The 21,858-nt window shown below is 37.1% G+C and overlaps 2 protein-coding genes across 2 annotated transcripts in view; one reads left to right on the top strand and one right to left on the bottom strand.

Moving 5' to 3' along the window:
- Positions 1–1,237: 1,237 nt before the first annotated feature.
- On the bottom strand, positions 1,238–1,823 carry LOC149712112 (multidrug resistance-associated protein 1-like). Its single transcript, XM_089860696.1, has 2 exons — positions 1,699–1,823; positions 1,238–1,604 (listed from the first exon to the last, which is right to left on the bottom strand). The coding sequence occupies exons 1-2, from the start codon at positions 1,741–1,743 to the stop codon at positions 1,359–1,361; spliced, it is 291 nt and encodes a 96-aa protein (XP_089716822.1). The 5' UTR covers positions 1,744–1,823; the 3' UTR covers positions 1,238–1,358.
- A 14,627-nt stretch (positions 1,824–16,450) lies between these two features.
- The window catches only part of LOC149712113 (uncharacterized), a 31,275-nt gene continuing 25,867 nt past the window's right edge, over positions 16,451–21,858 (top strand). The window contains exon 1 of the mRNA XM_089856019.1: positions 16,451–16,629. The gene's annotated coding sequence lies outside the window, so the exon portion shown is untranslated. The remainder of the gene's footprint in view (positions 16,630–21,858) is intronic.

Genomic DNA, 21,858 nt, shown 5'->3' on the forward strand with positions numbered 1-21,858 from the left:
TGGTTCATATTAAATGATAAGACAAGTTGGGAAACAAAAATAAACCTCTCCGAGTCGAGACGGAATTACGAGACTTTTTTAAAAAAATTAAATAATCGTCATTAATTTAACGTTAATTCTAGCTAAATCTTTTTAAAAAACTTTATTCCAACAGTCATGTTAAACATAGCTATTGTTGATCTTTGAATTCAAGCGTATGCCTCTTTAAAAATTTTTTAAAATTTAGGGATAAGCAAACCCGCAATTGCGTTATCCTTTGGTGGAAGGCGTGCTATTGGGAGGCTAGAAGTTTCTCGTAACTCTAGCCGACCGCCGCGTACTTCTTAATCCTAACGATGGGAGTAGAAGCACGCGGTGACAGACTCACACTCACCCCCAGATCGTACGTCCAGTGTAAGGCCTCTCCGTGACGTCAACGTCACTCGGCGAGGTAAAATGCCGCAATTGCGTGATCACTGATCAGTTGGTGGAAGCCCTGCCATTGAGAGGCTAGGCGTTTCTCGTAACCCTAGCCGATCGGCACGTACATTTTAACCCTAACGATGATACTGGAGTACATGCTAATATTTCTCACTGTGAACTGCAAATGCGGTTTGGATATTGCGAATACCTTTGCTCCGATTTGAGAACTGCAAACGCGGTGACAGACACACAGACAAGTCCAATGTAATAGCTTTCAGTGAGCTCTCAAGCTGGTGTCGAGCGTTTTATGCATATGTAGATCATGGAAGATTAAGGATAATGGGGGAGGATACTTATAAGGCCAGGGTTATAAGAGGTATTAAAATCAAATATCCCTGGTAAGGTGAACTCCTACCAGCTTGGGCTGTTAGCCATCAACAACAGGCGGAACCGTATCCGTGTAAAATTCTTGCCAGGAGCTTGATTTCCTTTTCTAACATCGTGTTCGCGCATACTTCGTCGCCTCTGAGTTTTAGCAAGAAGCTATTTTAGATCTTAATACAAATTTCGTGATTTTAAGTTTTTTTTTTACTTTGAAAGGGATTTTAGAATTTTTATTTGGATTTTAGGATTTTCATTTGGATTTTAGGATTTTAGGATTTTCATTTGGATTTTAGGATTTTAGGATTTTCATTTGGATTTTCGGATTTTAGGATTTTCATTTGGATTTTCGGATTTTAACTTGGATTTCAGGATTTTCATTTGGATTTTAGGATTTTGACTTGGATTTTGAGATTTTAGAATTTCTTAAGGGATTTTAGGATTTTCAGTGGGATTTTAGAATTTCTAAAGGGATTTTAGGATTTTCAGTGGGATTTTAGGATTTTCAAAGTTATTTCAGGGTAAGTGTACGGGATTTTGGCCGAAGTCCGACCCCTCGACCTACTTTTTAAGTATTACAGTGGCAAGAACGTGCATCCTGCTACGGCCGATGTCCAACGCGTATTGGTTGTAAAAATACTTGCCCTTTTCGTAATGGAAATATGAGAACAACGCACGCTTCGCCGCTCCGACTTGGCGATTAACGCTATTTCAAATGGAAGGAATACCCAGAGTATCGCGCATGGCACCCAGACCAGGATGGTCTTTTGAAAACAAGGAGTCAAGTCTGGATCATCCGTGTACCATGTCAAATTGCCGTCCTATTGAATATAATTACAGAGTTTATAATTAAAACGCAAACGCCATAAATTGATTTATTCAGTACCTTGGTAAAATAATAAACACTTAACATACCCAAAATGGAGATTTACATAAATCATCCAATGTGAATGAATCCATTTCAAGATGAATAACACTAACTTCGTGGAATTTCTTTAACAGGCCAGTCGCAGTGATGTTATCTATCGTCTATATAATCCTTGCAACGTTTTCTAGTAAACCGTTAGAGATATTTTAAAACAGTACATTAAAAGACCTTGATCGAGTTTCACTCGCAAAACACAAGTGCGTTTCAAAACGACGTCGTCTACATTGGAGTTGAACAACAAAATTCCGGACTTCAGGAGAAAAAATCGTTCTCTTTTTTGTATTGCACATTTTGTCCTTATTAATAGGAAATATTATACATTAATCTTTGGATAGCTGATTACAGACTATTTTTGTAGAACTTAAAGAGTAAAATTTATTTTATTTATGTTTTCATATTTTTGGAATAAACACTGTGCGTAGAGGAAGCAAGTACAATCCTCTATACCGCAGACCTTGGTAAACGCTAATGTTCTACGTCCAAAATAAAATTTCAGGCTTCTAGCTTTGAATGCTTCTATCCCTCGTTTTTTTGCGATGAGATATTTGGGCTTAAGGTAATAAATTCTACGAGGTTATATCAGGAACAAATATAACTAATATGTAAAATACCTGTGTATTGCTGGTTAAATAAATTGAATCTAATTGTACGCAATCGCTGATTATTTCAAAATAAATGTAGAATGAAATGATAACATTATTAAATTGATAAAATAAACCGTTTTTGATTTTTATCTACGGTTCTTAAAACGCAAAACATATCGAAAATACGCCAATAATAATAATAATAATATTAATATAAATAGTGTACCTTTATTTAAGAGCTCCAACGCGACTTTTTGCCCTATCCTGGCCAGTGTTTTTATTTTTGCGAGTTCATCATAGATGGCGTTCAAAATTGATAGATTTATAGTGTATACGCGTGCGACGTGCGAGACAGGCAAGGGGGCTCGCGCTCGCTTCGGGATTTAATCTCTCTTTCTCAACTCGCTTGTGTGACTTCACCCTAGACCTCCACAACTCTGCTTGGCGAACGCTGGCATAGGAATCAGCGCCCACTTTAAAATTTTGAAGCAATAACCTTAAAAATTATTCTTTTAACTGCGGTAAACTAAAGAATTGAAATTTGGGTTTGTTTAATAACTATTTACTGATGTTTCTTTAGGAAAATACAATTTTTTGAATTAAAGTTGATGGAAAATTGAGAAACAATTAGACTATACAGGGTGTTTCTGATAAGCATGTCATAAATTAAAGGGTGTATTCTTTGGGTCAAACTGAGTGAAAAGTGTCAAAGAACATGGGGTCTACAACGCTTAGTTTCGGAGGTACGGGCCCCCAAACATTGACCCCCAAAACGCCATAACATAAAACGCCAATATTTGGTTAAGTTAGGTTAGTAATATTTTACAAATGACTTTACAATGTTACGCCTTTTCCAAAATATTGTTGTTTATTTTAATTGACTTCGCAAATAATATGCCTTTTCCAAAAAATTACTGTTAGGTTACGAGGACGTCTCTTCCTCTATCGAGCGGTTCGCCGGTTATACACTTCAAGTGTATTAAAACGGCTGGCTTAAAGTATTTTCATGATGAATATAACATAAAAAATAAATAAATATTAGCAATTGGTTTTTTTATGTCATATTTTGCTGATTTATTACTATTTCGTTCTTACAATCTTACAATACTTAGTTTTAAAATAATAATTTAGAAAATGTTTGGATCTAGTGTTAATTTTACATAGGCCTTAAATTTTTTAAAGCTGAACAGTGGGGTGGCGTAGCGGTTAGCGCTTTCGCCTCGCTGCAAGATGATCCCGGGTTCGATCCCGGACTGTGGCACCGGGTGAAAATCTGGGAACAAATCCTTCTGCGTAGAGTTTGCAAGATCTCTCCCCGCTTGTTAAAGGAGTTTTTCTCCGCGGTCTAACCCGGTTTCTCCTTTCCGTCAAAACTTGCAGAGGTTAACGGTAATAGTTAGTATAGGGCGCTGTCGGTTAGCTGTGGCATAGGGGCTTGCCACCACCCTTCTATGCATTGTAAAGGGAACCACCTGTAAACAAGCCACAGACTTAGTGTAGGCAAAGCTTAGATTATTATCATTATTATTGTTATTAATTTAGTTTTTCCTTGTAAAGGTAAAATCTTTGCGTTCCCGGGATTTTATTTATTTCAGTTCCATCGGGAAAAACCCGAAGTGGGGGTTTTTAGGTGTAATGGGATTTTCCAATTGGACCGAATCGTAAATCCGCCATAGTGCGGGTTTTTCGGTCGAATGCGATTGGGTTCGGTTGATTGGGATTCGGCGCAATGCTTCTGAAGCTCTCTAAATTTCAATTTTTTACCGAAAAAAAGCCTTTGTGTGGAAGATTTCGCTGATATTTCAATTATAAACTCTGAAGCTGTTGATTGCCAACGGAAATGTACCTGATGACTCGAAGCAAACTGACCTTAATGTTCCTACGTATAGAAATAGTGAGAAGATTCAATATCAAGAAAACTTTTCTATATTTTCACCCGATGGTATTACTCAAGCTGAGAGCAATGCACCTGGTGAACTGAGTCAAACTCAAGACCCCGTTTCCATTAATACAAATTGTGTCTTTCTTCAAACTCAAAGAACAATTTTTACAACTCGGGAAATGACTCGTGGAATGGTATCTACATCTACACCTTTACCTACTCAAAAAAAACAGCAAGGATGCCATAACACAAGCGTCATTTTATACCCGCAAGAGGATTTCAAAATACTCACCCAGAAATGTTTTTAAACTAAAGAATAAAATTGTAAAAATGCAAAAGCAAATTTCTACTCTAAAAACTACATCAAAAAGGCTGACTGAAGAAATAAGAAATATAGAAATTGCTCAAATAAAGAAAATTATCAAAGACGCCACCAACTCTAACAACATAAAAACAAAATTCCTCAGCGAGCAAATACTTGCTTATGGGAAAAAATATATCGTCTACCAAGAATCCACTATGAGAATTTGCGGTCTTATTATTAATAAGTCTGCGGCAATGTACACTTACATGACGGAGTTGGAAATTCTTCATTTTCATCATCGAACTACTCTTATAGTGGTCAATCAACTGAAAAAGACGGAATAAATTCTTTGGTAGTGGCCCACCTTGCAAGGGAATTTTCAAAACTTCCAAATGAACAGGATGTGCTTGGCTCTCTTATGTTTGATGAGATGAAGATTAAAGCAAAAAGCTGTACAATCCTAACCTAGATAAATTTTTGGCCAAACGAGTTTGTCCATTCCAGAGAAATCTGCCGGTAGTAATGAAGACTAATTAGCAATACACATACTCTGCTTCATCTTTCAAGGACTAAGCACCAATTTTAATTTCCCAGTTGCTTATTTCTTTGTGGCTGATTTAGATGGTGAACAACTGTATTAACTAAGGTCATAGAAGCCGATGAACGACGTGGGTTTCGAGTATTTAGACTCGTTGCAGATAAGACAAACATCTCCGCTTTCAAAAAATTCAAAAATGGTATCCTAACTCACGAAACTGTTCGTCCGCTAGATAATGAAAGGAAACTTTTCATGGGGTTTGACCAAGCCATTTAATTAAAAACATACGCTCAAAGTTTTTGTCAGGATATATGTTGTTCATAGGAGTCTTAATTTCGTCAGACTACCTGATTAGGTTATATAACAAGCAGAAAGGAATGGTCGTGAAAGCGCTAAGATTCCTAATGCGAAAGGTCCCGTTTCCTTCGACATTTGAGAAGATGAATGTTCTGAGAGCGGTGCAAGTATTTTCACAGCCAGTTACCGCTGCTTTGAAAACAATGCTAGAATTGGATCAAGTAAAAGTGGAAGACCATGAAAGTGTTGAGTTTACCATTTTCTTCATGGAAATTAAGAGAAAATGGTTTGAAATGAACGATATGTGTAATAACACTTACGGTCATCGTTCAAGTAATGAAAATAAACTCCCTTTTTCACGCATCGATGATGAACGTTTAGAGTGGCTTGAAAATGACTTTCTCATGTTTATCGAAGGAATTGAAACTCATGCAACGATAGAAACCGAAATGTTCACCAATGAAACGTACGAAGCCTTGGTAAAAACTACAAAGTCTACAATTGCCGTAACGAAGCATTTGCTAGAAAATGGGTTTCATTTTGTGCTAACCCGAAAATTATCAAGCGATACCATTGAAGAAAGCTTCAGCAATCTAAGATGTAGTGGTGGTTTTAACGATTGCATGGACGTATGGTCATGCTCGTTGGGCCTCGAGCATGTTTTTTAAGATTGGAATCCTAAAAGCATCTACATATTTCAATGCAAGCCGTGGAATCAATGTGGAAGTTTCAGAAATTGCTCGAAAAAATACCAAAAACAAATAAAAGAGCGCAAAGAAAACAAAGATCCCTTGCCCTCGGTTGTGGCCCAGGAAGAAGAGAAGAGAACTCTTCTTTCGCCGTACCTTCGAAAACTAGTAGAGATGATGGAGAAAGTTACGGAAAATGGTAAAATGTTAATCAGGTGTCTAGAGTAGAATACTAAATCTTTCACAATTTCAGATTCTTGTACTGTTAATATAAGAAACTGCACAGTTGCATTAAGCGGAGGACATTTAGTAACGGTGGCAGAAGGGAATTCAGAATGTGAAAACTGCATAAACCAGCTTTCTCAGCCAGCCTCGAACACACCATTGCTTAAGTTAATTGAAGCTCAGGACAATGTGAGTGTATGGTACCCCAGCCGTCTTTTAATTAAACTTTTAACCATTGTAAAAGATTTTGCAGAATGTTTGGTTTATGTGTTACTAAACTACCTAGTACTCGCCACATACTGCCAAATAATTTTCCCACATTTTGTATAACCTATTAAATGCAACTGTCCTGGTAATGTAAATCTAGTTAAATTGTTAATTTCCAAATATTTAAATCCGTTATTAAACAACCATGCCCTTGATGTCACAGTTCGACAAGAAATTACTAAAACTCTTAACTCTAAGCTTACCCTTATCGAGAAAAGTATTAAAAGTATGAATTAATTGCCTAATATTGGAAAAAAATTCCTAATAAAGATAATCAAAAATGTCTTGATTAGAACCAAGACTTAAAGAAGTATCGATAAGTCTGAGGTTATCACTTGACTTAAGGTTCAGATATTAATTTTTCATTTTAATTGAAACTTAAAGGCATGCTTAAGTAAAAACAACGTTCCATTACCGTTTTCCGTTGAAATAACTTATTTTACAGGTAATCAATTTCAAAAATTTACTTATCTCGGGTTTTCGGGCACAATTCCATTCCCCCAAAACTGAAGTTCAGTGACTAAGCTCGCGAGTCTTAGTGGCTCGACCTTAAAAAGCTCGCTCGTTAATTAATCGAGCAGCCAAAGTGTCGGCTCGGCTCGAACTCGGCTCGCTAGTCACGAGTCCTAGTTGTATTGCTCAGTTACCTGTTGAAACGGATCTACTGTAGGGCTGTGCGAGCCTTGAATTTTTGGTTTCCAGTCGAGTCTCGAGTATTGAAATTTTGGTTTCGAGTCGAGTCTCGAGTATTGAAATTTTGGTTTCGAGTCGAGTCTCGAGTATTGAAATTTTCCCTTATCGAGTATCGAGCCGAGTATCGAGTAGTTGGAAAATTTGTTTCGAGCATTTATCGAGAAATTGGGAATTGGTTTTGCAGTATTTCAGCACTTTCTGTTAATTTATCGCTCTAATAATAGACATTTAGTGTAATTATGATCATCGACAACTACTTCAAACATTTCCCAGACAGTATTAGTCTTCTTCCCTTTAAATTTAACAAACTAATTCCTCATCAATATCTTCTTCGGAATCTCATTCCTCACCTTAGCCGCTAGCCATTATTATACTTCGCGCAAAGTCCCAAACAAAAATTACTTAAAAAAAAAAGAAGAAATAAATTAATAAACCAAAAATATCATTATAATAGTCAACGCTATTATTAACTGTATTTTATTACTTTTACTTCCACTATTGAACCAGCTAGGAGCTACTACCCTACTACATTACACTGGCATTAAGATCTAAACTACCCAATAAGCACTAACACGAGTCTCTTTAAAAATAAACGTGACATTCTAGTTGATTTTTATAGCTACTTCATCCAATTTTCAGAGTTAAAGGCCTTCCAAAAGCAGGTTCGAGTATTTTTCGAGTCTCAGAAAATCCTTTATCGAGAACTCGCACAGCTAGACGAGTAACTAAACTACTCTTCGTGCTTGCCTACTCCGGAAATTTACTTAGCGGTTTTGTCAGTATCACCAATATGATAGTTTCCAAAATATATAACCCTTATAAACAATAAGAAATATAATTTAAAAGTGAAAAATGATCTCTAGGAAGTGCCATTTAAGTTACATTTAACAATTTAGGCTTGGTTAAATTACAAAGGCGATAAGCACATCGCTCCGGTCAACAAAAGAATTAATTATCAGTTTGTATATAGATACACCCAAAAAACTAACGAGGAACAACATTTACCATTTACTGCTCCTCGTTCTAAATAACAGGTAATTTAGTCTAGAAAGAATGGTACTCCGAAACGGCCTCTCATACTGTCCACTAATGTTACGAGTCCGTAGTTGAAAGGAAAAAAATCAATCGATTTGGAAATATTATTTGACGCCAGAGACACTACATTGAAGGTTCGGGTTCTTCGCCCCAGATCGGCTTAGAGGAGGAAGTACACGTATTCTTTCGGCAACTCATAAGTAGAAAAAGAGGACGCAAATCGAAATTTACGAATATAGTACGGGAAACATACGTTACGTGAATGGAATAAAAGTGTATTATAGCTTGAGTGAAGCTTATGTTGCTTTATTAGCATTATCTCCTTGCGTGCGGGTGTTTGTTGAAGCTACTGAAGTAATTGTAAGTTCCTCGTATTTTCAAGCTCATTAATTACCTGAAATTAAAAGTCTTCAATGTAAAATATAAGAAGTTTGGTTTTTGTAATGGGATTAACAATCGTGAACAACAACGTGATGAAAAATTACCAATTGAAAAGGTGAAGTAATTTTTTTAATGTACTGGCACTGGCATTTGTTTTCGCGAATAAACATCATGAAAACGGTGTGGATCTAGAAAGAATTCGTATCTTGGAATACGGTGTGAACCTTCGAGATACTCCTTTAGAAGGTAAATATCCTAAATTTGAAAAGTTTTATTTTGGAAAAAGTATACGCGTAGTATTTAAGAATATTTTTGATATTTGGGTAAAAACCAATAGGTTCGATATTTAAACTCTTGTTTCGTTACAAAACCTGTAGAAATCCAAGGAGATACTAAATCGATACAATATATTATTCATTATACCTGTGCACGTATTTCTGTTTGAGCACGTTAATTTTTTTAAACGTATACCTGAGTAAAACTATATCTAAAGCTAAATGTGCCGATGGTAAAAGGTAAATGTTATATTTTCATCGCAAATGGAAACGAAGCTCTTCTATACACCAAAAAATGTACTCTATATTTAAATTATTATTGATTAAAAAATATCGACGAGTGACGGCCAATATTCCACCCCCCCCCCCCCCTACTCGTTGGATGAAATGCAAGGCGTTCTAAGTTTGACGATCGAACTTACCTTTTCTACTACATTTCTCGATATCTACCTTTCTTCCGAAATGATATTGTTTTTCACATAATATGCCCTATTCAGAACTAAATTAGGCTACTGAGTTTAAAATAATGGTGGATTTCCGGAAAAGCAGAATTTCTAGCATGAAACCTAGATTTGCAGTTTGTTTCGAATTTTATAAAAAATGTGTGTCGAGTTTGAAAAAAAAATTTGTTTGATAAAAAAATGTATATCGACCTTGAAAAATAATGTTGACTTGAAAGTCCAGTAGTGTAATTAACGCGGGGTCGGTCATTCATGAAATCCCGTACGCTATCCGTGAAATCCAACTTAACAAATCCGAAATCAATGCTGATTTCAAAATGAAATAAAAATTCCGAAATCAGCAGCGAAATAACAAAATCAGTAAAAAAAATAGTGAAATCCATTACAAAATTCACGAAATCCAAAATCCAAAGAAATCACAAAATTCGACGAAATCACGGGAAAAATCTCAAAATCCGAGGAAAACACGTGAAAAAACCTCAAAATCCAACGAAATCAAGGAAAATATCGCAAAATCCGTGGAAATCACCGTATAAGTAGCAAAATCCGACGGAATCACGGGAAAAATCTCAAAATTCGATGATTTTATCGAATTCTGAAATCAAATGAAATCCGACGAAATCCGTCGAAATCAAATTGGATTTCGAAATTCCGTACACTTTTTCCAAAACGTCCGACCCCTCGGTAATTAAGCGCTTTCCGTGAGAGAAGAATTTATTTTCCTTACAGGAAGAAACTTCTAGGTAGTTCGACCAAAAATCCTGAAACTTGGCTAGGTTAAAAAACAAGATGGAGTATCTTACTCAACATTATGAACGAGTTTTTAGCTTATTTTACCTTACTGAAATATAGTTACATTTTTCATATATTAAGTGGACTGTGGAAATAAGTTTTAACTTATATTTTTAATTAATATAAATTCAATTTAAACTCCTTATAGAAACGTCTATTCCGATTTATTTCTTAGAGAAGTTTATATTTTTGGAAAATATAAAAAGTAATTGCTTCACTAAAAACCATTATTGAAATGCTCATTTTTTTGAAAAATAATTTGAAGCATCAAAAGTTTTACAATTAAATATTTCAAATTTTTACTAACAAAAATAGCTTGTTGAACATGCGATGCTTTCAAAATCCATTGACTTGAGATAGAGTGTTATGTTTTATCTGAAGGGATAGATTTCTGCTTCCTGTTTTATATGAAGTTACCAGAAGTGGATCCCTATAAGCTCCCTATAAGGAGAAGTAAATAGAGTATAAACAAGAAGTTAATATCTCCCCGGCATGGGCTCGTTATGAAAGTTGAGATTCCCGCTCCTATTCCGCGGCAGCGCACAAATGCCGTAGCACCTAGCGAACCACTTGACATGTACCTAGCGTATCTAGTGTCGCGCCGCTCAGACGAAGTAGTGCGGGTTGTTGAAGGTTTAATCGACGCGCATGCGTTCTAAAGGTAATTTCAATCAGCTGTCTGCTGTGAGACTGTGACAGTATAGCCTAGGCCTAGTACAAAATCTGTGAAGACTACATGTGATTGCCTATGAATGTGATAAAATAGATGGATAAGGAATATGATTATGACGAATTCGTGAAACAAAAAGATGAACGTAAAACAATACTACAATGTTGGGAGAGCCAAGGACGTTTGAAAACTTTTGTTTGCAACATGATGGAAGAGCATGCGGTATTATTCGTAGGTTTCAGATAAAAATTGCACTGGGTCGATACCGAAGGCGAAACTAAAATCGTTTTTACGCGGCATTATGAAACTAATTACAGTTTTAGACTTTAGTATTTTAATATATGTATAATTTACCATAATTCAGCAATTACCCGCACTACTACGGCGCCATTTTCCATCACGTAAGCGCGGCTACCAATGATATTGCCCTAAATTTACTCCCATGATGCTCAGTAATTTGTACTGCTTTCCAATATCTCTTGTCGCTTCTATGATGTCATGCGAACATCCTATTGGTTACAAGCAAGCCACGTGATACTCGATACTCATTTTACATAGCATGCAGGCGGGAAGGTATGATTGACTTAAAGCTATTAACTTTTTGATATCTATTTACTTTTGCTATAAGTACAGGACGTAGGTTGTGCTTTTGTAAACAGCGTTTTCTTCCAAGACATCCAAGCCCGCCATCTATAGCTCAGTTTTACAACTTTAGTTTGCCCATTAATCCGGATCTGGAGTTACGTTAACCTACGGAAGTTCCGGTTGATGGTAATGGGTGTCAGACCGCCGTCAGTGTCGTGATTAGTGTGAAGCTTGTTATCGCGTTATTATTTTCTTTAGAATGGCTTATGTTTCTTTGCTCATTAGGAAAAACGCCTAGGATCAATGTACAGGGCCGGATTAAGCAATTTTGCACCCGGGGCCGAGATAGTGTGCGCCCCCTTAAGTCGGAAAAAACTTAACAGCAAATGTCCCTAAGGGGGAATAGTTTAACTCTATGTGCCCCCAAAAAGCCTTGCGCCCGGGGGCCAGTGCCCCCTCGCCCCCCCTTAATCCGGCCCTGTCAATGTAACTAATTACAATCGTCGCATGCCCAAATGAAAGACATATCTGAACACGATTTGTGTGATATTAAAAGCGACTAAAACGTTTTGTAAAACTGAAAAAGTTTGACCCGCATCTTTCACAAACGGAAAACATTAAAGAATTGAAAAAATTTGTCAGACTTAAAAAAGGAAAACAAATTTCTATGTCGACGCACATAGCCTATTATTAGTAATAAATCGGTCCAACTATCCCCGCTAAAAACCTTTAAATTGGTGGAAACTCAGTGCTGTATTTGGGATGCATTGAAAATGTTCTAGCATGATGAAGGCTATTTTGAACATTTAAATTCATATTAATTTCCTTTTCAACACAAGCGTTTAAAAATTGCCCGAAATACCTATAGACCGCCAGTTATTTTTTAAAATCGGAAAAATAAAGTGGACTTTTACTATTACATTCACAACCCAACACTATATATGGAACAACTTGTTTCCTTCCGCGCTCTTCTCTATCAAACCTTTCCTCATTGGCTACCACTTACTTCAGTTTTCTTTCCCCGCTTTTTTAAAAATTTATTTCGCGCCAAAATCATTCCTCTGGTTTAGTTCACAAATTCGCCGCTGCGTTTCGCATATACCCTTTTCTCTTCAGTGCTAGGAGACAATGCTGATGCACAGCGATGTCATATCGTCCTGTACTTCTAGGGAGCTGTAATATGATCCACTTCTGATATCATTAAAAAAAGAACACAAAAAACATGCTTAAATAAAGGCCCAGCCAGCTATCTAACTGAACTTTGGTATGGGGGCGGAAATGATTAATAAAAAAATGTCTTAGTGGACAAAGACTAGAAAAAGTAAATGATAAGAGAACAAAATGGAATGGCCGAAGTAACAGATATTAAATTTTTCCAGTTTAAAGACATGATTATAAAATATCAATTATTTGAAAAAAAAATACTTATCTTCGTTTTTTTCACCAAAATTACATTTGCATTGTTTTCGAAAGACAGATTATTCATTCTATATAACTTTTTTGGTATTAACAGTTTTCGAATGAGAAGGATTAGAATAAATATCCGAGTATGGATATGAGTTATTTTTAAAGATTTCTCTTTTCGAACAAGCACTTTAAGTTAAGTTTTCCGTCTTCATCAATTACGAAAAAGGCATCCTTTCTAAAATGTTTGCTACATTCAAACCTGACATTCTGACAAGACTGTCCCGATTCCCGAGAATCCCGACTACCTAAATGACTAGATTACATTAGGCATTGGTATTAAATTATAGAGGACAACATGAAAATAAAGAAATAAGTGAACCATATTTTCGATCCGACTTACGCATGTACCTTGTGTAAAACTACGCGAAAGTAACTCTCCTCCGCGGCATAAGACCAACTCTTCCCGTTGCTCTGTAAGGGGGACTAATTTTTCACATTGCGGGTTACGCTTCTAGTTCTTCACATTCTGATTATCTATGCGCCTTTGGTAGAAGTAAGCTCCCTAATTAAAATAACATAAAGAAATTGAAGGCCAAGGCTTAAGTTCTTGTGGCTCTGAGTCCCAATTCAAACTCGTGCCACGTGACTACTGGTCAACCGCCCTTTCCTGTCGGAATTCGGTCGAATGTATGAACCGAACTAAGATCTTAGCGTCGAAGGCCTGCGCAAAAGTAATTTTTTGTCGTTATTTTCGGTCAAGTGGGAACCTAGCTTTAGTAAACATTAACATTAACAACAGAGGACCGAAAAAACCGAACATAAGTTTAGGAATCGCATCTTGCTTAACCTCTCCCTTGCGAATATAAAACATCCCTTTACCAGTGTACGTGGTGGTCAAAGTGTAGGTGAAAAAGGGTGAAACTCCACTAGTAAACGTCAGGTCACAGCTTAAGCCAATAAGAAGCCTTGCCCTACCACTCTCTTACTCTGTAAAGCTATGTATGTATGAACTCGGTATCTACCGTTAGAAAGTGCTGGAATTTGGACTGAAATCCCAGATACGGTTATAATATGGGAAGGAAACAAAATACTACGAAACTTCTCGGTTTTATAAAATATTATACTAAGGTTCTTAATATTGGTAACAATTCCTGAAATTCTTCGAATGTTATCACTATACGTATTCTCAGTATACTCTTCGCATTATATGTATTGCGTTTTATACACCATACTTTACGGTATTACAATATTTCAAATATATCTCACATTACTCTCCGATATTTTTAATATTTTAAATATTACGAAATCAAATGTACACCTACTTCACGTAGTGGTTATCCCCTCGGCCGGAGGTGACTTCACATCACCACTCCTGCCGTCACCTTCAGAGTAAACCTTAATCATTACCTGATTTATCACGTGATAAACCCTGACTAATCGCATTCTTTCCCTTCATTTGAAAAAATCTTTGTTTTAATTTGTAATTTATTTACTTTTCCTACGATCACAATTTTAAATTATGGTAATATTATAAAGTAACACTAAGATAAGCGACAATCTCTATAATAATCTCTAAACATTTCAATATATACTAACCATAAAATGTTAATTAAAATATAATATATTGTATGGACAACATATGATACATATCAACTAATTCAAACCATAAAAAACCCATTTCGCATATGGGCAAAACCGGTTCTGGATAGTGGTCGGCGTTTGGACAAGATAATCCACAGAATTTTGGTTAATCAGTTATCCATGGATAATAATCAGATAATTATTTGTGATTACATTGCATTAATCATAGACTTCCCGTGGATAATTTCAAATTATGGATAAAGATAAAACAAACAGATATTTTCCTATCCAAATGCCGACCACTAGTTCTGGAAAACCCAAATGGGGAAAAAACCATTACCACAATTAAAAATTACATTTATTCTTCCCGTATAAACGATAAATGTTTCTCAGATAGGGTTCGAAAGATGATGAAAATCTCGAAATCGCTCGCCGTAAGCGTAATGCGATCCTATTCCACGTTCCTGATTCAACAATGGGACAATCCCATGGCACCGAAAAACACGCACTGCGGGTTTTTCCCAACGGAATTTTAATAAATAAAATCCCGGGACCGCAAAGATTTTATCTTTGCTAGTAAAAATTAAATTATCTTAAAACAATTTAAGGCCTACATAAAATGACCACTAGATCCAAACATTTTCTAAATTACTATTTTAGAACTAAGGATTATAAGAACAAAATAGTAAAAAATCAGCACAATATGACATAATAAAACCAATTGCTAATATTGATTTTTTATTTTATGTTATATTTATCATACCTTAAACCAGCCGTTTTACTGTACTTATATAACCGCTTCAAAGAGAAAGAGATGTCCTCCTAACCAAACCAAACCAAACCTAACAGTAATTTTTTGGAAAAGGCGTTTTATTTGAGAAGTCAATGAAGATAAACATCAATGTTTTGGAAAAGGCGTAACATTGTTAAATGATTTATAAAATATTACTAACCTAACTTTACCAAAGCTAACCTAACCTGGTTTAGAACAAGAACGTTTTATTGGATGAAAGCGTTTCTGTGCCCAAATAGTCAAGTCCAATTTTCACTTTTTTTCTATACTATTATATTACATATTTAGAACATACGGTGTTGAAAACTTCCCGAGGTCGTTTCTTATTATCATCTTGTTGCATAGTCGTCAAATAGTTGCGTTTCCCAGGCAGTAAAAATGTATCGAAAACGCTAGCATTTTTGGGGTCGATTAATTCGACAAATAGCGTCGTTTGAGTTGTAAATACCAAACCTGCGGTTGGGCTAAATTCATTAAAAACATTGGCGGGATTCGGTCTAATGGAATTCTGCGCAATGGGAAGATACCGATTTGCTCTCGGCTTAAAGCAATGGAAAATTATGGTTAATTTTACTTCTTCCATGGGTGTTGTACCGGTTTAGATTGGATATCTAATTTAAACACCCTAGGCCCCAGCAAAAATGGCGTTGTTTTGTATCCTCTTTGACGAGGTCTTAAGGGTTCAAAGTGAACCGAAGGTAAATATACTATCAAATCGATAATATTAGATCCTTTTACAGAATCATAGATGATATATTGTAGAGGATTAGTCACTTTAACCTTCACCAATCTTCATTGACCGCCATTTGGTCGCAAGGGCTATAGGTCTGTTTCTTTGTTGCATGTTATCTTTTTTGAGTAGTGGTCGGCGTTTGGACAAGATAATCCACAGAATTTTGGTTAATCAGTTATCCATGGATAATAATCAGATAATTATTTGTGATTACATTGCATTAATCATAGACTTCCCGTGGATAATTTCAAATTATGGATAAAGATAAAACAAACAGATATTTTCCTATCCAAATGCCGACCACTATTTTTGAGCGGCTAGATATAATTCATCTTTGGAATGAAAATACGATAACATTCAGGCTGGATACCCTCTCGTCTCGACTCGGAGTTTTCTAGCCTTTGTTATTCGAATGTAATGCTTTATTTGCTTCTCTGAAGTAATAATACTGGGTATAGGTTGTGGTTATTTTATTTATTTTAATTTTTTGGTTTTCATAAGCCCTGTTTTATAACCTCTTGAATTTCGTTTGTTATTTCAGATAAAGGAGGAGGTGGCTCAGATGAAGGTAAAGGCAAGACTTTGTTGGCAGTTTTTGGGTGGTCAACTAGCGCCTCCGCCGCGTTCAACTCGGTTGCAAACTGGCCATCGTCATCCCTGCATCAAATCATCGACATCTAACGACTCCGTTGTGTACCATCCCGGCAGAAACCTCCACCATTCCTAGTAAGTTTAGTGCTTTCATGTGCAGTTCTGGACGAAAAATTGTAATCATTTTCCTTTGAACACCACTTTGTTTTATTGGCACGGTCACAAATGAGAAATTCTTCAGTTTTGGAAAGGGAACGGTGTGTGTCACGTCTTAAAAAAACTAATCACTAAAAGGTTCATAACTTTTAAGTAGCTACTAAGGAACATGAAATAAAGTAAAAACTAATTTATTTTCTGCTGACAAGAAACTTGCCTGACTGCCTATTTTTGGCGAGATTATCAATTGGATGTTTTTACTGGCATTTTACTCTTCAGTCTAGTCGTCCTTTTAGCAGAGGGATGTGGTTATATGTGGACATGCCGCCAAAATTGATCAGCATAGTGGTCGGCATTTGGATAGGAAAATATCTGTTTGTTTTATCTTTATCCATAATTTGAAATTATCCACGGGAAGTCTATGATTAATGCAATGTAATCACAAATAATTATCTGATTATTATCCATGGATAACTGATTAACCAAAATTCTGTGGATTATCTTGTCCAAACGCCGACCACTAAGCATAACGGCGCTACGCTTGATGGTTGTCCGTTGGTACTAAATAGTTCTTGGCTCCAGAGTCTCGGTTTAGGATCGTCGGTGCAGTTCAGATCTGACCCTGCCAAATGTCTTTGTTGAGATCTCCAACGTTGAACTCTCCAGGTTGTCCCAAACAGTAATGTGTATATGTCTCTTTAAGAAAGTCAGTACAAATGCAAGTGCAAAACCTAAGTTTTGATTAATATTGCGAACTATAAGTCATCCCGCAATTTAGTTCGCAAAGTTAGAAACATAAATTATAGAGAAGCGCTTAATCATCGCAATAGTAACTCTAAAAAGCCTAGAGATTAATTAATCAAAAATGTCCTGATTAGAATCAAGACCGAAAAAGTTTCGATAAGACTGAGGTTATCACTTGTCTGAAGGATCAGATATTAATTTTTCTTTTTAATTGAAACTTAAATGCATGCTTAAGAAAAAACAACGTTCCATTACCGTTTTCCGTTGAAATAAATTATTTTACTGGTAATCAATTTCAAAAATTTACTTATCTCGGCTTTTCGACCACAATTCCATTCCCCGAAAACATTTTATCATTACATTAATTACTTTTGGGAGAGTACGTGTATGGTTTTGCGTTTTAAAAGGTTCCTAAAGACGCTACATCCCCATTCGTGACCGGCACGCTTCGCAGTGGAACATTTTAATTATTCTAAAACCAATGTCGCCAAATTCAATAGGGACAGTAACATTTTTACTCGCGGTTTTGCAAAATGATGTAATATCAAGTGTACTTTAGTGAACCGTCGTATTGTTCTTTCTCATAGTTCAGGGCATGGTCAGTGTTACTGACCAATTTCTCTCTCTAGTTTCAAACAATAGTTAGAGACTATTTGATATGGCACGGCACAACGTTATATACATTTGTAAATTCTAAGTAGCACAAAAGGAAAAATAATCCATTTTTTTATTATTTTGGTTTGAAATAAATAAACTCATGATAGTAGTTATAACGAACAGAAAGTTAAGGGAATGGCACCGGTAATGAGTAGCAAAAAGAGAGGAAAGTTTGCTTCTAGGTAGCAGAGGGACATGGTAGTGAAAAAAGTAATCTAGTATTTTGTTCCTTTAAACCTTAATATATCATGAAAAATTCAAGTGAGGAGGCGGCACTACCTAGAAAGATTGATTTTGGCAGATAACAGCGAAAAAATTATGTTCTACACACACTGGGACTATGGGAGAGTTTCTGGGCCGCAGGTCGCACATGATGAAATTTCAACTCCAGTTTACATCAATTCTTCCTGGTCGTACTAGTAGCAGGTTAAGCTATAGTTTGCTCAGGTCCTGTTAGTCTCGAAAGGGTTATACAGTCCTTGTAACTTTTAAAAGGTTGTTGTCATGGCTAAACAGACCGCTATTACAGTTTTTATTGTTTTATAGGTTATTTTGACACGTTATCTCCCAAAAGTAATTAATGTAATGATAAAATGTTTTCGGGGAATGGAATTGTGGTCGAAAAGCCGAGATAAGTAAATTTTTGAAATTGATTACCAGTAAAATAATTTATTTCAACGGAAAACGGTAATGGAACGTTGTTTTTTCTTAAGCATGCATTTAAGTTTCAATTAAAAAGAAAAATTAATATCTGATCCTTCAGACAAGTGATAACCTCAGTCTTATCGAAACTTTTTCGGTCTTGATTCTAATCAGGACATTTTTGATTAATATCTGTTCCTTCAGTCTTCATTATAATTAAGAATGTTAAGAAACTGATTTACATTTTCAAAATCTGCACTAAGCAGAAACATATATATATAGGGGACCATAACTTTAGCTCAATCAGACATTTATTTATAATGATACTTCAAAAAAAAAACGTAAATCATTAAAAGTTTGTATTCTTATTGTAATTAACATAATACAATTTTTTACAATCATTTTTTGCCTGGTCCAGTTCAAAAATTAAATCGGAGGGGGGGGGGTCAGTCGTCCACGAGAATACTAAGAAAGATCAAGGATAATCAGACTCCACACATTAAAATTCTAATATTTTAATTATCCACTTCTTTAGTTTAGCAGACGACGTGCTCTGGTCAATGGTCACGGACCAGTTTATTTATTCCAAAGTCGCTGGCCTAATGTCCAGTTTAAAAAATGCTTATTTGGTCACGGACCAGAAAACTCACGTAAACGCGACGCGAATGACATAAACTACGTATTTTCCGACTGAGGAGAGGCGAAATAGCCCGGCCTCCTTTAACGTCCCTCCTTGTATTTTGAAAGTGGGACTGGGACTATGGCGCGCGAATACTTAGGCATCTTATACCTTCTTCCTAGGAAACTAGATATCGCTTCTTGGTAAAACTTTATATTACTAAAACCATGACTTTAAAACGTATGTTCCATAAAAAGCTTCATACAACTTTTGGAAAACAAATTTCAGCACCCACAAGTACCTACAAGCACCCACAAGTACCCACAAGCACCCACAAGTACCTACAAGTACCCACAAGTACCTACAAGCACCCATAAGTACCTACAAGCACCCACAAGTACCCACAAATACCCACAAATACCTAAAAGTACCCACAAGTACCTACAAGTACCCATAAGTACCTACAAGCACCCACAAGTACCCACAGTACCTACAAGAACCTACAAGAACCTACAAGCACCCACAAGCACCTACAAGTATCCACAAGCACCCGGGGCAAGTACCCACAAGCACCCGGGGCAAGTACCCACAAGCACCCGGGGCAAGTACCCACAAGCACCCACAAGTACCCACAAGCACCCACAAGTACCCATAAGTACCTACAAGCACCCACAAGTACCCACAAATACCTAAAAGAACCCATAAGTACCTACAAGCACCCATAAGTACCTACAAGCACCCATAAGTACCTACAAGCACCCATAAGTACCTACGAGCACCCACAAGTACCTACAAGTACCCACAAGTACCTACAAGTACCCACAAGTACCTACAAGTACCCACAAGTACCTACAAGTACCCACAAGTACCTACAAGTACCCATAAGTACCTACAAGCACCCATAAGTACCTACGAGCACCCACAAGTACCTACAAGTACCCACAAGTACCTACAAGTACCCACAAGTACCTACAAGTACCCACAAGTACCTACAAGTACCCACAAGTACCTACAAGTACCCATAAGTACCTACAAGCACCCACAAGTACCCACAAGTACCTACAAGCACCCACAAGCACCTACAAGTATCCACAAGCACCTACAAGCACCCACAAGTACCCACAATTACCCACAAGTACCTACAAGCACCCACAAGTACCTACAAGCACCCACAAGTACCCACAAGAACCCACCAGTACCTACAAGCACCCACAAGTACCCACAAGAACCCACCAGTACCTACAAGCACCCACAAGTATCCACAAGAACCCACAAGTACCCACAAGAACCCACAAGAACCCACAAGTACCCACAAGAACCTACAAGTACCCACAAGTACCTACAAGTACCCACAAGTACCTACAAGCACCCACAAGTACCTACAAGCACCCATAAGTACCCACAAGTACCTACAAGTACCTACAAGTACCCACAAGTACCTACAAGTACCTACAAGTACCCACAAGTACCTTCAAGTACCCACAAGTAACCACAAGTACCTACAAGCACCCACAAGTACCTACAAGTACCCACAAGTACCTACAAGTACCCACAAGTACCCACAAGTACCCACAAGTACCTACAAGTACCCACAAGTACCTACAAGCACCCACAAGTACCCACAAGCACCCACTAGTACCTACAAGCACCCACAAGTACCTACAAGTACCTAAAAGTACCCACAAGTACCTACAAGTACCCACAAGTACCTACAAGTACCTACAAGTACCTACAAGTACCCACAAGTACCCACAAGTAACCACAAGTACCTACAAGCACCCACAAGTACCTACAAGCACCCACAAGTACCTACAAGCACCCAGAAGTACCTACAAGTACCCACAAGTACCTACAAGCACCCACAAGTACCTACAAGCACCCACAAGTACCTACAAGCACCCACAAGTACCTACAAGCACCCACAAGTACCTACAAGCACCCACAAGTACCTACAAGCACCCACAAGTACCTACAAGTACCCACAAGTACCTGAAAGTACCCACAAGTACCTGAAAGTACCCACAAGTACCTACAAGTACACACAAGTACCTACAAGTACCCACAAGTACCTACAAGTACCCACAAGTAACCACAAGTAACCACAAGTACCCACAAGTACCCACAAGTAACCACAAGTACCCACAAGTAACCACAAGTACCCACAAGTAACCACAAGTACCTACAAGCACCCACAAGTACCTACAAGTACCCAGAAGTACCTACAAGTACCCAGAAGTACCTACAAGTACCCACAAGTACCTACAAGTACCCACAAGTACCTACAAGTACCCACAAGTACCTACAAGCACCCACAAGTACCCACAAGTACCCACAAGTACCTACAAGTACCCACAAGTACCTACAAGTACCCACAAGTACCTACAAGCACCCACAAGTACCCACAAGTACCCACAAGTACCTACAAGTACCCACAAGTACCCACAAGTACCTACAAGCACCCACAAGTACCTACAAGCACCCACAAGTACCTACAAACAACCACAAGTACCTACAAGCACCCACAAGTACCTACAAGCACCCACAAG

This window comes from Phalangium opilio, unplaced genomic scaffold (assembly GCF_054372755.1).
Source record: "Phalangium opilio isolate 3A_F unplaced genomic scaffold, DU_Popi_V2 ptg000011l_1, whole genome shotgun sequence".
Taxonomy (NCBI): domain Eukaryota; kingdom Metazoa; phylum Arthropoda; class Arachnida; order Opiliones; family Phalangiidae; genus Phalangium; species Phalangium opilio.